This window comes from Tursiops truncatus, chromosome 18, assembly GCF_011762595.2.
Source record: "Tursiops truncatus isolate mTurTru1 chromosome 18, mTurTru1.mat.Y, whole genome shotgun sequence".
NCBI lineage: Eukaryota > Metazoa > Chordata > Mammalia > Artiodactyla > Delphinidae > Tursiops > Tursiops truncatus.
The window spans coordinates 66,653,028-66,670,623 of NC_047051.1; the positions used below are offsets into that span (position 1 = coordinate 66,653,028).

At 40.1% G+C, this 17,596-nt stretch overlaps 1 protein-coding gene across 33 annotated transcripts in view; it reads right to left on the reverse strand.

The window, feature by feature from the left end:
• Positions 1-17,596, reverse strand: part of DOCK9 (dedicator of cytokinesis 9) — a 326,031-nt gene that overhangs the window by 116,291 nt on the left and 192,144 nt on the right. For 31 of the 33 annotated variants that reach the window (XR_002173395.3, XR_002173394.3, XR_012327751.1 and 28 more), the window contains exons 4-9: positions 14,550-14,632; positions 12,791-12,860; positions 10,694-10,789; positions 9,557-9,691; positions 4,028-4,202; positions 3,025-3,092 (exon numbers count right to left, since the gene is read on the reverse strand). Coding sequence is in view for 28 of the 33 variants with exons in the window: in XM_019920847.3 (XP_019776406.1) it covers positions 3,025-3,092; positions 4,028-4,202; positions 9,557-9,691; positions 10,694-10,789; positions 12,791-12,860; positions 14,550-14,632 (627 nt within the window). In the remaining 5 variants the exon portion in view is untranslated. Of the gene's footprint in view, positions 1-3,024; positions 3,093-4,027; positions 4,203-9,556; positions 9,692-10,693; positions 10,790-12,790; positions 12,861-12,896; positions 12,917-14,549; positions 14,633-17,596 lie in introns of those variants that run through there. The other 2 variants (XM_019920850.3, XM_019920854.3) reach the window with 2 other exon arrangements.

Genomic DNA, 17,596 nt, shown 5'->3' on the forward strand with positions numbered 1-17,596 from the left:
CCTTTCTCTGCAATCTGATGTAACTGTGGCCTGATCTCCCCATGGACCTTTCCCTCTTAACTGCCCTCTTAACCTCCTCACCTCGACTAAACTCTCCCTCCTTGCCTAGCTGTGCAACTCGAGCCTCCCTCCCGCTCCCACACGCCCTCCCACCCCTATTCAATCTCACACTCTGGAATCCATTCCTTCTAAAATCAGGATGACCAGGTATCAATCAACCTCCTTCCTTTTTTAACAGGTACAAATGATCCCACCCCAGATACACTGGAGGGGGTTATAAATAGTCAAAACCACTCACACTCGGGGCCCTGGATGATGAAGGGGCTGAAAAGCCAGGCACACTGGTGCCTGAGCCCCTCACACTGCACTTCTGCCACCAAGCAGGCGGACAAGAGGCATCACCAACAGACACCTGCCCCACAAGTGGGATGGCAGCATGCTGGTGAATAACAGCACACCTTAATTTTCTTTTTTTTTCTCTTCGAAAAATTACCTTCTGCACTTTTTCTACCTTCTTAAATTAAAATGGTTTAAAAACACTTGAGAGCTGGGGTGGGGGGGGGTGGGGGTGGGAAACAACAGTTAAGTCCCTTATAATGCTGCACTTTTTAGGTTCTGACCATGATCCACAGTTAAGAAATACATTTACATCACAACCCAACACACACATACACAAACACACTCACTCTCTTTCTACATATATATATCAACATATGATATATGCATGATATACACATATATCTTAAATAATATCTATCATTATTAAAGGCAGTGCACTTTACTATCCTCTATTCAATTCTATCCATTTTTTTATTCTGGGTCACATAATGTTGAGCTAAAGAAGCCTGACACAAAGAGTCATATGGATGATTCCACTTTTCGGAAGGTCTAGAATAGTCAAAACTAATCTACAGTCATAGAGGTCAAAACAACGAGAATGTCAGCTGGGACGGAGGATACAAGACAGTCTGCTGAGGTGCTGGAAATGTTCAATATGTTGGGGGTTATGTGGGTGCACAAACGTGAAATCCATCAAGCTATACAATTAGGGCCTGAGCATTTTACTCTATATAAGTTCTACTTCAATAAAAAAAGAAGACAAAATTTAAAAGTAAATGAGAAATGGAGATTGAAACCAATTAATTTAATTTAATTTAATTAGACCAATTTAATTACTTTTTACTAACTAAAATAGCTTCAGCTAACTTGGTCATTACCCACCAGTTTGAAAAACATCTTCAAATATGTTTTATAAATATGTATATATATATATATTTTAAAGAATAAATATATGTGATATATATCTCCTTAGGTCTTAGGATCAAGGAATTCTGAAGGCCAGGTAGTAGTAGGCAGTGAGAGAAGAAAGGAAGGCACAACTCCTGTTTGTCTTCACAAGAAAAAAAAACATTTCTAATTAATCAACATTAAGCTCAAATAATATGAGTCTTCTCCTAGGTATCCACTGTGTTCACCCAGTAAGTGTAGAAAGTTAACTTTTAAAATTCTAGATTGCACTACATATATTATCTATTTCAACAGAGATTTTGCTTTGAGAAATCATGAACCCCAAAACATAACAAAAAAGCGAATCTCAATGCAAAATATGACACACAGAAGTTCATAACATGAAAGCACAAACACACAAGCTAAACTCTTCCCAGCCTAGAAGGAGGTTACAATGGTAGCACTAAAATTAGCTTTAATAGGCAGGTGCTAAAAAGATACTGTGGTAACAGTCAAGTGCTAAAGAAAAACAATGCTCTAAAGTCCTAGCCAGGGAGGGAGATTTTATATTTTAGAACAGCTATGTTGTCTTAAAGTAAAGGTCAATGTTGAATGCTAGTCTATTTATAATGGTATATAGATAAACCATGTTTTCTATTACAGTGTTTAAGATACGGGTGTGTAGCGTCTCTATTTCACTGTATTCACACACACACACACACAAGAATAGAAAGGCAATAACAGAGTAAGAATATAAAGGGCCAAAGAAGACAAGGATATTTCTCTCATTTAAAAAGAATTATTCAGGGATGTACACAAGGAGGCAAGTACAAGGATATTCATTGTAGCACTGTTTGTAATAGAAAAAATTGGAAATAATAGAACTGCTAAAATAAAATGCTTACACAATGCAATAAAGGGTATGAATTAGATCTATATACCAACTTGGATGGATCTCAAAAACAAGGCTAATTTAAAAATAAAAAGAAGTACAGAATAATATGTTAGCATTTATATAATATGTTAAACGTACAAAACACAGCCACATATTATTATGATAGATATATTGGTAAAGATATGAAAATCAAATGGAAGTATTTCCAGAAAACTCATAATAGTGGTTGTCTCTAGTTGAGGTTGTGGGGGAAGAAGGGAATGGAATACAGATGATGTTTAAAAAAGAATTTCAAGTATAACTGATATTTTTATTTCTTTAAAAAATGTTGAAGCTGAAAAGACAACACAGTAACAGGTGTTGAATCTGGGTGGTGGGAATATGGTTGTTTTGATCTTCGTGCTTTTCAGTAACTTTTTGAGTTTCTCAAGATTATAAAAAACAGGTATAACTTTTTTTTTTTTCATTCAGACTGACCCGGGAAAAATTCATATAACTCAGGCAACCCTCTGGTTCAGTAACAAGATTATTACTTATCCATCCTTTTTGGAATTGCCTCTATTAACTTGAATAGGGGAAGAGTATGTGTGAACATATTAAGTAACATGTTACTATGGAAACATTTACCTGTGCACCTTGGTTATTTCTTCAGTACTTCTAATGTGGCATTAAATATTATGTGGGGAAAACAAAGAATAACAAAAAGAGAATACTTTGTAAGGTACTTTCTGGAAAACAGACTCAAATCCGACTTAAGAAGTCAGCCATGTGTTTCACCTCACCAAATGCTGAAGTCAAAAAATAGCAGTAACTACACCATGATTTTAATAATTTACTCTAATGTATTTGTTAATCCTTTCAATATCATTCTGTGAAGAGCAGAAGATTTAAGATGATGTTACCTTGGCAAGTTCAGGCAGGTAGCTATCTAAACCGGAAACGGAACCTTCTATTTTGCTTTGTTCATCATCTAAAACAGCAAAACAGATTACCTAAGTCACTCACAGTTGAAAGCATTTTATTTAAAACAAGAGGAGGAAGGCCGTTTCTCTTATGTGCCCTTTCACACAGTGGTTTGCAACTCTGGATACCCAACAGAAACACCTCAGAGCTTTTAAAAAATGCTGATGCCAGGCCCAGTGGTGAGAGCTGAACATTTGATGGCTGGAGCAGCACGGACAGTGTCTAACCAGAACTGTCAAGAGCTATGGACAGCAGCACACATGGCCACACCCACCAGGCACCAGCCCAGGCCAACTAAACCAGAATCTCTGGTGGGACAAAGGAAAGAGTACTTGTTAAAAGTCTCCAGGGACTTCTAAAGCACAGCCAGAGTTGGGAATCACCTGTCCAAGGGCCTGAAATAAAACATGAATTGTCAAGAACATAGCCAGATTTTCCCAACCAATTTAATCTGTGGCTTCTGCCCATCCTAACTTTGACTTGAAAATTCCAAAGGATATGATTAATGATAACAATAAAAACTATAATTAGTATTTGAAGTGCCGACTCTATGCCAGGTACTTGAGATACATTATCTTGTTTAATCTTCCCATTGACCAGCAAGTTCTGTTTTGATTCCCATTTTACAAGAGAGTAATCCAAGGCTCTGAAAACATAAGTGGCTCGCCCAAGGTCTCACGGCTGAAAAATGGTATTGCTGGGACTTGAACTCAGGTATGCCTTTCTGCCTCCAAAGCTGTGATTCTTCTCATTATACAAATGATGTCAGGGTAGGACATTCTACTGGGACAAAATCTTTGCTGACAGGTTATCTCTAAGGAGCTCACGTCTGTCCCACCTCCATGTACCTCTGCAGTAATCTGGCTACTTCCTGTGCCCTCTGGCAAAACAGAAGACACCCGCAGAGTGTGCATGCACCTGGGGAAAGCTATACCTGCCTACCTTCATGAGAGTCTCCGTTTCGCTTTTCTTGCATTGCAGCTTCAAAGTTGAGCTGGAGAATCTTGTTCAGAGTTGTGATCCACTCTTCCATTTCCACTTCACTGTCTGCTGCCAAAAGGTAACTACTTTTGTCCTGCATCTTGAGCTCAAAAGCAAAACGCCTGACTTTGTTGTTCTGAAACAGAAAAAGGGTAAAGAGACACATTTCAGAAGAACTGGAACAGCCTTAAAAATTCTTCTCTTTATTATCTGCTGATGGGTACTATCTCATCGGCATTTCGGACCAAGTTATTTAAAAAGGCAAGCCCCTTCCCAATAAACCCCCATCTGTATCCACCTTCCCTGAATTATTTTCTTCATGGCTTTATTTCCCCATCTGACACATTACACATTTTACATATTTATTTGTTGTCTGTCCCATCCAATGAAATGGAAGCTCTTCAGAGCAGAGATTTCTTTTGTTCAGTGCTACATCCCTATTTCTAGAACACTGCTTGGCAAATAATAGGCTCCTGAAAAATATCTGAATGAATGAAATTTCATTGAAAATTTTCAGTTCCTCTAGCTCCTATCTTTTTTAATGAAGTAGTATGTGGTATCACATTTTAAAAGCAAACCATTATCTATCAATATGTCTGATTTCCTTACCTGGAACTTTCTCATCATTTATGAGGCCCAAAAGGTATTTAGACACCATGTCTACCTTCCTCCAGCTTCCCTCGTGCCTCCAGCTTTTATGCCTGTGAAAGGGTATCTTACTCAAAGTATAAAAACCGCAGTCCATGTGCATTAAATGACGAAGGATGAATGTGCACGAGGCCAGGGTTTCTCCACTTTGGCACTACTGACGCTTGGGGCCAGTAACTGTTATGGGGACCGTCCTGTGCACTGTAGCCTGTTTAGAAGCAGCCTGGCCTTATTCCTTAGATGCCAGTAGCATAGCCCCCCAGTTGTGAAGATCAAAACATGTCTTCAGATATTATCAAACATCCCCTGGTGGGTAAAATCGCCCTGGTGACTGCACTAGATAGAGGTTCAGCTCCGAGGAACATGACACAAGACTCCTGGTACTTACAGGCTGAGGGACGTGACATCACAAATTCCCACCAATGTGCGGCGTCCGAGCAGAGCCTTCGCCCACTAAAATTCTAGCTGGTTAGCCGCAGTCCCTGAGGGGGCTCTCAGTGAATGTCTCGGGGACAGGGTGGCCCTCCCAAAGTCGCCTCTGTGACCTCTGCAGCATGGTTCTCAGGAGAGAACTGCTCCCAGCAGAGCATGCAGACCACTGTGCACAACGCCTCACACCTCACTTCACAGAAGGAGTCAGAGAAGGGGTCAGAGGCCAGATATGAAAGGAGTTCTCTCCCCTGCACTCCTCACCTACTCATTACTATGAAAGTAAGTTAAAAGTAGGGTGAGCATTAGGCCTTGATGCTGAATTATTCCTCTTTCTGAGCCTCAGTTTCCTTATCTGCAAAATAAGTGTAATCAACTTCAAGGTTCTAAAATACTTTTAGGGCTCAAGATTCGTAACTGGATTCTTTTCAGGTCTAGTTTTAAATTTTAGCATAGGCATTTCTTTGAACTCATAGCATTTAATCAGCTCATATTTTTACAATGTCCAAAAGCAATATTAAAAAAAAAAAACCTGAAATACTTAAGCCTCAACTTTTGGAGGTGAGCTTACAAACAGATGTGGAGATAAAAACAAATTATTTAAACATATTGAAGCCTTAGACACAATTCGTTAAATGTAAAACACCATCAGCCACACCTGCAAAAAGAATATGAAGGAAGGGATGGCCACTGAAGCCAGAACTTTAGATTCCGAAATGTATTCCAGAGACTGAGTGATTGGGGACTCCGTACTGTAAATCACCTATACTCTGCTGAAGACAGGCAACAAAACTCTTATAAAACAAAAGTAATTACTGCTACTTTCCAAATGAGTTGCCAAATATATTTAGTTTTGCTTTAAACATTTTTTTAAAGTCAATGCCAGAAAACTCAACTAAAATGTAACTGAAAAGGTCTCTCAGCTTAAGAATCCAAATGGAACTCCTACTTGGCAATCCCACCCAAGAAGTTACTTCACTGTCATTGACAATTCGCTCTGGTACTCCTTCCTTTATGCTGTGAATAAACATACTTTGATATAATTTGGTTTCTACAGTGGCAGCTTTCAGCTGAGTTTGGGTTACAAGCTGAGAGTGCCATGTGCCAATTAGCTGTTGATGCAAAAATAATTCTCAATGAATATTAAGTGGTGCTATCACCTTGATCTAGGGTTTGGTCCTGCACTAGAGGACCAAAAACAATGTTTTTTTCGGGGGGGGTTGTTTGTTTTTAAATTAGTCACCAGTAACTAAAAATACCAAGATTTAACTAAAATTTTGTATTTCTGGTTTTCCTGAACCAGATGAGCTGGCAACCTTGAGCTGGCAGTGCCACCCAGCACATCAGCTGCCCCTTTAAACGGGACCACTTGTGCTCCAGTTTGTCACAGTCCCCAGCATTTCCTATCACTTTACACCCAGGCCTCTTCTTTCACTTAATTTATCTGCTTGGCCCCTGTAGCCAGCTGAGTTTGGACCCCCAACTTCCATGCTGACCACGATGAAGCAACAAGGTCTGGACTTATTCTCCCAACATAACTACTAGAAATAACTGGGCAAAATAGATGAAACAACTGTTTTTAGGTATTTTGCAACCATCAGGGCAGCCCTGTGATCCCTGATAGAAAGGAAATAGATGAGGTGAGCCCTACCATCACCTCATCACTTCCTGCCTGGAGGCCGTATCTGGACCCAGGAAGGTGAGCCTGAACAGAGTCCAACAGTTTTGCTAACTGAGGAGGCTGCCCAGAGTTCAGAAGACCCAGGCGGCTAGAACATGCAGGACAGAGTCTCCAGAACAAGAACAGACTTCTCAGCACAAATAGATAATAGAGATCTAAACTCAGTAAAAACTCATTCATTACATGTTTATTTTCTCCTTATGTCATGCCTTAACAAAAAAGCTTACCAAAAAAATCAAAATCAAGACACAATAACCTAAATTTCAGGTCACCATAGATAAGAGATAAGGAGAAGACTGTGAAGAATAGGGAATAACATAAGACTCCAAAACAACACAAGCATCTAGAAGACAATGGAACGCCTTCAAATTCTAAGGTAAATTTCGTCTAACTCTCAAAAAATTAAGATCTTACACATGATTTCCAGGAAGCTCCTGGAGGATGTGTTCCTCCAAAACAAGAAAGGAAAACGAGAAAGAAGACGACATGGGATCCTGGAAACAAGGAATCTGACACAGGCAGGACAGCAAAGGGAATTTCCAGGATGGTGACTGTGCAGAGGCTGAGGAAGCAGTCGGTCCAGCTTAGAGCATGAAGGAGGGCTGCAGGAGCTAAAATCCTCTCTAAAATCACATAATGTCCACAACTGATGAATGAAGAGCAGCGAACACTCCTTACCTAGCAATATGGAGGCAAATCCCAAGAAAAAAAAAACAGTGGAAAAAGTTGAAAATGACCATTTCAGGGAGTGGGGAGTAGGTGAAGTGAGGTGATGCTGGCAGGACTGTGCCTTTAGTGCTACCTCTCTGTACTGTTTGACATTTAAACCAGATGAATGTATTATTTGGATGAAAATGCAATTTAATTTTAAGTAAACATGTGAATGCATAAGCAAGTATACCTGAGGGTCAAACCAGAGCTGTGTCTCTAACCTTAGTCACACTGGCCCCACAAAACCTTTCTTAGAGAACCGAGCTTTGGGCTAATGTCATCAGTGAACAGTGAGTCATCTTAAGGAAGAATTCTCTGATAACGGTGACTGCGTCTATTGTGAGGAGCCGTCAAGAAGACTGTTCGTTCATCACACAGCGCCCTCTGTATGAGGGCCCCCAAGAGAAACGCCTGAATGGGCTTCATTCTGAGATTACTCGGGCAGCTTCTGACTAATTGGACTGTTTGTATCTACAGACACTGTGCAACTGAACGGGTCTCCAAGCTAGAAAGCGTAGAGCCTGGTTTGTCACCCACCATAGCCGGTGTTAGTGAGGTCTTTAAAATACATGCTTTTTCCTTAACTTAATCCCACTTCATCTCTTCCCTACCCTGACTCCTTTCACACCACTTTAAATTTATATTAGCCTGTGTTTTATGTATCCTTGTAAACTGCTGCCTTAGATATTCCTGGAAAACTGGAGGGGAGTGGATGAGTGGATGGACGGACGAACAGACAGATTGGGGAAACTGCCAACCTGCTTTCAAAGGCAATTCTACAAAGGCATGGAAGGAGGCACACCAAACTGCTAATGGTAGCTCTTTAAGAAAGGGAGATATGGGGGTCAACAGGGACTTCTGCACTACCTGTACTGTCTAACATTTCATAATACAAATACATTCATGTATCATGTATAATTAAAATAACTTTTAAGACTAACTCTACAACTGTAACAGCACTATGATAACAAACCCTAACCCCAACCCTAATATTGGCTGAATGCTTACCATGTGCCAGCACCGCTCTAAGCTCTTTACATGTATTGATTAATCCCTTCCATAACCATATTCAGTATTATCATTATCCCTATTTAACAAATGAGGAACCTGAGGCACAGAGAAGTTGAAAAATATCTCCAAGGTTATAGAGCTGTAAGGGGTAGGGCAGGGATCTGAACTCACTCTGAATCTGAAACCCAGTCTCTTGGCCAATATACCACTGTGCCATTGATACTATCATGATAAAAGTCATCCCAGAGATGCTAAGAACTGTTCTGAATATTTCCAAGTTAACTCATCCAATCCTCTTACCCTATTAAGGAAATATTATCATTATCTGAATTTTGCATGTGAAGAAACTTCAGTTAATAGCCAGTCCAAGGTCACACAGTTAAAAAGTAGCTGAGGATTTCCCTGGTAGAGCAGTGGTTAAGAATCCGCCTGCCAATGCAGGGGACACAGGTTCGAGTCTTGGTCTGGGAAGGTCCCACATACCGCAGAGCAACGAAGCCCGTGCACCACAACTACTGAGCCTGCGCTCTAGAGCCCACGAGCCACAACTACTGAGCCTGCGTGCCACAACTACTGAAGCCTGCGTGCCTAGAGCCTGTGCTCCACAACAAGAGAAGCCACTGCAATGAGAAGCCCGCGTACCACAACAAAGAGTAGCCCCCGCTCACCGCAACTAGAGAAACCCTGCGTGCAGCAATGAAGACCCCACGCAGCCGAAAATAAACAAACAAATAAATGAATTTAAATTTAAAAAGTAGCTGAGCCAGGTTTTAAACATAAAAACTCATATGCAGAGCACTCGGGCCTCCTACGACATAATTCTGCATGTGTGTTGTACCCACTATCTTCTAAAATGATGAAAAACAAGCCTTTAACTCATTTTTAAGTCTGCTATTACACTTCTACCACGAATATTGCCATTTTTTGAAGTGTTTGCTTAAATCTGCTAATTCATAGATGGTACTTTTACAAATGAGAAAACTCAACGATAAAACTCGCTTCATATTTACCTGAACCACACCCATACAGGAATCCAGAAATATTGATCCTTTTGGTTCCTTGGAGATCTTTTCATCTTTATAAAAATTCAAATTGTAGGACCCATCACCAAGTTGAATCAAGTGGAAAAATCGTCTTTTAAACGACTGAGAGAAAAATACACACATAATTATGGTTTCAAGATGAAAACAGCCACAATCTCTCTCAATAACTCACAAGTACACCCTATGAAAAAACCATTTCAGTTCTCTCCAAAACAAATCTAATTCTGGCCAGCGCCCCAGGTAACTGGGTGAGTTAAGACTCTCCAACACATCTAATAATTTTACTGAATTTAAATTCTGTGGAGTTGGTTCACTAAGCATTCCTGGGTCATTTTTCTCACCCACAGAATCAGAGATTTTTACATAACCACCCAGAAGCGGTGCAGGGAATTCTAATTTGGGATGGAGCTCAGTCTAATTTGGGATGGAGCTCAGAAGGATGGAAACTTTCTCAAATCCCCAGGGTGTCTTGCTCACACGGAGTAGGAACTGTTCTCTGCCTCACGGAACTGGACGATTTTCCAGCCTCAGGATTACAACAATCAGCATTTCCCCTGATTTAACTTTTATCCCCTGCTCATCCTACCTCACTTCCATTGTTTCTCTTTATTATTAATTCTGGCCTTTCATTGGTCCTACTTCTCTCCTGAATAGTTTTTACACTAGTTTTACTTTTCTCTTGACAACCCCCTTCCAATTTAACCATTTTCCCTTTAGTCCTTGATTTTTGCTTTTCTTGACTTTACTGCAGGAAGACCTCCATGAAAGTGCTTAGGTGTAGCCCCTCGGTGATGTTCTACGAGGTACCAAGTATCCCTTTTGTAGTCAATACGGAGAAGAAAGGCTGTAAGGCGACTGCACCTTCACACCAGCCTTACGATGATCTCATCACGCTGGTGGTTGGAGGGTGACAAGGGGAGCGGGTGGAAATGGGGCTGTACCAGTGGGGGTCGATCACCGATCACCAGGGAGGCATCTCACTCACCAGACAATGTCACTTTTGTCAGAAAAAACAGCATGCCCATTCATCTTGAGCATCATTTCCAAGACCCACAGGAAAAAAAGGGCTTAGTAAGGGGAAAGCAGGGTGATGGGCCTCCTTACCCTCATGGTCACGCTTATTGCACTGTTCATGTTGCCTTTGTACAGCCAACCGTGCTTGGTGATCCCACCCTTCTGAGAGCCGAGGGAAGCAGCATCCTAGGAGACAAGGGCAACGTCGCAATCAATCTCCCGATATTACTGATGGGAAATCCATTCAATTCATACCAGGTTGCTCCTCGCCCCTTTACTGGAGTAACTGTCTGGCACTAACACCTACTGTGTCCACTTATCAATAAAAGAGGTGGAACAAGCCTAGTCCATTAAAAAGCAAATGCTAGTCCATTAAAAAGCAAAGCTTGTTCTAGTCCAAGTTTTTTTTTCCCCCCCAAGTATTTTAAGTGTTTAATGAGCCACAGAAAGTACATACCATACTTAACCACTCAAGTTGTAAGGTCTCGCCCGGTTTGATGAAAAATGTTTTCACATTACACTCCCATATAGTTGGAGGACAAAAGCAAATTCCTGGAAAACTTCCCAGATGCTTAGTTCAGGGAAAGGTGAATAAGAAAGGAAGGAAATATGAGGCAGGCAATAAAGAAAGCAGAGATAAAATGCTGGGGCAACAGAAATGAAGGAAAGAGAGAGGCAAGACCACAACAGGGAGAGAGGAAAGGAGGAGAGAGAAAAGTGAAGGGCGACAGCTAGAAAAGTAAAGAAACATGTTTCCTCGAGTTCTGACCCGAACACTGAGATCTGGGTTTAAGGGCATGGGGCTGCCAGCTGCTGCTATAAATAAGTCAGGCTTATATTTGCACATATAATAAGCAGACAGACAGATGAAATATACACACACACAAATACACAATGTGGCAAACCTTCCACCACATCCTGACCCCCGCCCTTTCCTTACTCTCTAAGACCTCTGCCTTGTGACTCTGCCCTCTAAGACTGTGTCCAATACACACTTGAGTAGGAGCCTTAGGAAGAGAGGACTACACTGTCAGGTCACCCAGCTCACACCTCCTGAGGACTAGTCTAATTATGATGTTTATTTTTGTAATCAAGTAGACAACTGCAGAAAGACCTGTCTTATGCTTTGTCTGAGACCACCTCAATTTTTTTTTTTTTTTTTTGCGGTACGTGGGCCTCTCACTGCTGTGGCCTCTCCCGTTGCGGAGCACAGGCTCTGGACACACAGCCTCAGCGGCCATGGCTCACGGGCCCAGCCGCTCCGTGGCATGTGGGATCTTCCTGGACCGGGGCACGAACCCGTGTCCCCTGCATCGGCAGGCGGACTCTCAACCACTGCGCCACCAGGGAAGCCCACCTCAATTTTAATATTGGTGGTTTTACTGTTGTTATTATTAGTGATAATAGAAGTAACTTACCTGTCTAGGATTTTATAGTTTGGTGTGCGCTCTTATGTGCATTATTTCAATCGGTCCTCCTCTTACTATTAATCAGCACCAAGTTTTTAATATCTTATTTTTCATTTTGAATGACCACTCACTCTTCCCAGAATATTTTTAAAGTTGTTTCTAAAATAATTTGCTACCATGGACATTGTTAACACTCACAATTAGGCATCTAATACTGAGTAGGGAAGAGTAAGTAATGCAGAGATGGGCAGCACTAACTTTTTATTAGGTTTTCCTTGCTCAGTGGACACGGTCACCTTAATGCCCGGCTCTCTTTATACACTTCTCTGGCCATAACCGTTCCCCCAATAGTAGGGGGAGTGGGCTTGTTAAATTCAGAGGTTCTGGGTACTATCTACTTTACTCAGAGCCCTCACTGAAGAAACAGCCATTTAAAATCTACTGGCTGCCAGTTTGTTTCAAATAGCCTGCTGAAAAACAACCTCAACTTAGGATCTAAGTAATCTTGATCTTTTAACAATGTAGCCAAATCTTGTCCAGGACTTTGAAAATGATCTCAGAACAAATAAACAAGGACCAGAGGAACAGGCAATGCTAAGCAGTCAAGTTGAAACAGAGACCTTATTTCAATCAATCAAACAATACATTTTAAAAAAATTCCTCCCCGGTTTCAAGGAACATTCCAATTCCTGTTTTGGCTAAATGTTGGTAATTTTCCAATGAATCTTCTAAATCTGTGAACTAAATGAATCCTTCGATCCGCCAGCAAGCATCCTACCTCATCTTTGTCCACCTCCTCATCAACTTCATAGACATGAACTGGAAGTTTATCCAACTTGGCCACTTTGCTTTAAAAAGAAGAAAGAATCTTGTTTTATAATTACCTAATCTATGAAGAGATGCTGCATTTCTTCCCCCATCAAAGGAACCAGCATTTAACAAATCCAAAGCTGGCCCACTTGGCTAAAGAATAAAAACAGCAGATGAAGTTGCTTTTCAAAGTGGATGATGCAAGAGTTAGAGAGCTCCCAAAAGCCAGGCAGACAAGACGGCATGGCTTGTTGGGAGTTACGTAGATTAAAAATGGGAAAGTGTATTAATAAATAAACACATGGTAGAATAACTTTTAATACGAAGTTTAAATGAGGTCACTCCATCTGAAGTGATTGGAAACCACAGTCTTAATGATGATGGTATTAACAACAAAAACAGGACAATAACGATATCAGTCATTAAACGGTTATTATGTGCTAAGCACTGTGCTATACTTCACATGTGTTACTCCGTTAGTCCTTTAGATGGTGGGGACTGGTGCTAAGACCACTTAACAGATGAGGACACTAAGGCTTACAGAGGGCAGAGTAAGTAGATGATGCAGGCCGACTACAGAGTCTATGTTCTTAATCACTGTTACAACCTTCGTCTACTTCTCATCACACAACTGAAATTCTTATTAACGCCAAGAGGTAAAATCCACCAGCAGTAAAAGTGTATCGTATAAAATACACCGAATCCCCGGTCGGTTCTCTTTCAGTCATGAGAAGAGCATGAACAAACGTATCAGTGAAGATAGCTTTACCGACCAAACAGGAAGAATTAAGTCCCCAGATAAGTACTGGGTACATACAGAAGTAAGGAGCGTACCCATCTGGACAATGCTGGAAGGGAGTGTTCTCAGCAGAGGTTTAAAAAGAGGCAATTGGGAAGTTGGCTGGACGCTCTTAAGGAGTGGCTGAACCACACAAACAGAAAAAACAAACAGCTAGGTCCACTGAGAATAGTATAAACAGTTCAAACTCATAGATGGAACAAACCCTAAGAAAAATTTATTAACAGGGTCTTAATTAAAATTTTCATTGGCAACGGTTACTTTTGAAACACAATCCATCATTATGTGCTTTCAATTTTCATAATAAACTAAAATCTGCCAACTGTGTTATTTCAGGATGTACCATTTTATAACAGATACCCTCTCAAGGCAAGACCTATCTATACCTGGTTTACTTTAACTACTGCTCATCAATCTAAACACACTTGCTTTTGGTATATTTTAGAATGAGTTAATACTTTAAAGGACGTAAAGAAATTTGAGAAAATGCTTGTTCTTTGATGTACATTTTTTAAATATAAAATTTGTTCAATATAAAATGCTTTTCATGTCTCTTCAAAATATTATTTTTAAGATAAAACACACCTCAGCATATTTCAATACACTTACATTTTGTTTTCTGTTTCTCACTGAAAAAAATCTCACCTGTTTTTGTTTCATCAGTGGTACCCTGAGCAGAATCACTGAACATAATTAAACCATCCATGTGTTTCTTACCACCTACCAATTCCCAGAGTACCAGGTTTGAGTACTATTAACAAATACCCTGTAAACAATAGCTAACCCATATACACACAAACCATCTAGAAATATTTTCTCTAATCACTCTGATTGCATGTGAAGTTACACATCTCCCTAGGCATTTCAAGTACAAAGAACTTTCCCTGTGTGTATAACCCCATCTTGTGTGGTCTGATCATTTACTCACTTTGGAAGCTGTCGAAACTCTCCTGAGTAATCTTCATATTTGTAGTTCACAAGATGCCAGTCAGAGTTATAGGTTTTGATGCACTATTTGGGGAGGGGGGGAGAGCATAAAAAAAAAAAAGCATAAGAGAAAAAGAAAAAAGACATGTGATGACTTTTGGAAAACATTTGGGAAAGTTTATGAATGCACACCCACACCAATATCAAAAAAATTCTTTCCCCTCAACCCTCTCATGCCTGAAATGCCACCATTAGAGGTTCCTATGAAGCTTAAGAACCACTGAAATGTTACACTTGGGAGAGGGGTCACTTAGGTCATCGTCATTCATGATCAGATGATAAGCAGATGTTACAAGGAGACAAACCTCACCTCCTCTTGCTGCATTTACATAACAATGTGCTGTTTCTGACTTAAAACCACTTGGCTCCTAAGAAGTCATGTGGGCTTCTAGAAGAACATGAAAGTAAATGGAAAGTGTGAACCTAAAGATACTTCCATAGTATTTACTAATATTAAAACTTGCTCATTAGTCAATATTACATACATTTGCCCTCAGATTTTCATTTTATTTATAAGGGACAGTGTAAGGTAATTAGGAAGAAAGATTTAGATTCCAATTCACAGTGGCACCATGATCTCTTCACGTGTACATGTGTGCGTGCATGTGTACAAATGTACAAAGTATGGAGCAGTCCATTGCCCAGATTCCACAGTGACACCAACCTACACGGACTGCATTAAACTACCTCGCTATCTGACAAGCTCGACCAACCAGCACGGTGTCTTTCATTCATCTGTCCAGGAGGATCCACTGAGTAGTGTGTAGAGTCTTAAGATTATAAGGTCTCCTCCACCAGATCTTCAAATATGAATGAGTCAAAATCAACAGGTGAAGCATTTGATTTATTTTCCATCAGCGAACTTGCTTTTCCGTATGGACAGCTCTAGACTACACATATATAGATGTCAGTGTGGCAAAAAATGAATGAATAAAGTGAAAACATAGGTAGTTAAATGTATTAGTCGTACCTAGTTGACTTGACTCTGGCTGAAACATCATGAACAAAGTCTCTATTCTGTTTACTTCACTTTGTTGTTTATACTGTGAACCTTTTTATCCATTTCATACTTCATGCCCAAAGGCTTTCTGAAGCAAAACCCCAAGGTCATGAAAGTAACTACAGCTAATGCCTCTTGTGCCAGGCTCTACACTAAGCACTCTATTGGCAAGGTTGTGAACGGAAGGTAGAATAAGTTTTTTATATTATCATTCTGAGGTGGAATAAAGAGCAGAGAAGGGTTAAAAACAAAGTCAGATGTGGGAGCTGAACAACTTTTCAATTTCTTTGCTAAGTAGTTACAAATGTTTTTAAATACCATTTTATTCTTATAATTGCTTTTTTTTTTAATTTCAAAGCATTTTCACATTTAGAACATCAGACATCCACACTCAAAATCACATTCCAAAACCAGTATGACTTCAGAATTATCTGTAGGTTTGGGTTTTCCCATCCTATCCCTGGGTCCATTAGCATAGCTAAGTCAGGTCAGACTATGTATGACACAGCCTTGTGGACATGCTCTATTATCTTTGTTCTGGTTTTTCACCAAGTCCTTCAACTTCAGCTTTCATACCACCAAAGTCTCTTGTAGGATATTAAACCTATTCCGAAGTATAAAATGTACCTGCCCAATTAAAAATAAATAAATAAGTATACACTTGTACATAATCAGTGCATTTATGAACAGAACACCTGAGTGCCCAGATTTTTAATATCTTAGGGAAAATGGGTAAGAAAGATAATTACAATGTTTAAATATTTTAAACTATAAGGAACTGCAAAAAACACAGTTAACCAGGTTAAGTAACTAGCTTCACTCATTTAATAAGCCATTGTTGACCACCCACAAGGCAGGCACAGGCAAAATTCCAAGGCAGGTGCACAGAACAAGGCAAGCAACCCGCACCCCTCTGGAGGTGTAGAAAGTCTAGGAGACAAGGGGTTCAATCAGAAATCAGTACGCAGAGAACTGCATCTCTAAAGAGACAGGGATCTGACTGGGCTGATTTCATGACTGACCTTTCAAACTTGTGAAATTCAATAATATTTTGAAGTTATACTGGAAGGTTTTTGAAGTTTTGTTTTGTTTTGTTTAAAGCCATTAGGTCATCCTCCTGTGGACAAGAGTACGGGGCGGAAGTGCTGTTGCACTCCACCCTGGTGGAAGAGGCCCAAGAGGGTGTAGCTATGCTGGCTCCTGCCCCACAGGGTGAAGTCGCTATTGCCCAGCCTGCAGTGATGGGAGAACCTAATGGAGAGCTGTCCCTCAAACACAATATTTTTTTTAAGAAACTGGGAGAACTGAATTAGTAATTAACAATTTTACTATATGCTTTAAAACAAGGATCAACAAATTTTTTTCTGCAAAAGACCAGATAGCAAGTATTTTCAGCTTTGAGGGACACACTGTGTCCATTGCAGCCATTGGTGTCTGAGCTGTAATGTGAAGTAGTCACAGGCATATGTGAGCGAGCAAATGGGTGCAGCTGTGCCGCAGTGTACCTTTCTTTACAAAAACAGGCTGCAGGACAGTTCGCCTAATGTCCTGCTTTAAAATAAACATTTGAGACTCTGTAAACATATTTGGCTGTGTTTGTCTTGCATTAATATTACGAATAGAGTGACAAAGGAGGTAAGACAAGAAGTTACCTTTTCAGAATGCTAAGAGAACAACACACTTCAAAAATTTTAACTATACATTCAAGTTTTCAAAAATCTCAGTGAAACTAAATGTTGTTATTGTAATGGTCCTTTGCTTAGAACAGCATAGCTTCCTTGTAGTGGGCAAATTTATTGATGGGCATATTTAGCTCCTAAATATCAACTAGAAAAATGGGGATAAAAATACACTATTTTTTAAATGAAGGAGCACTTCAAGAAACAAAATTAAAACATCTAACTCGTTCATCCTATCTAAAGGCACCTGTAGGAAGAAACAAACACCTCAAGACAGAACAAGCAAGCAATCTCAAAGCAATAATTTTT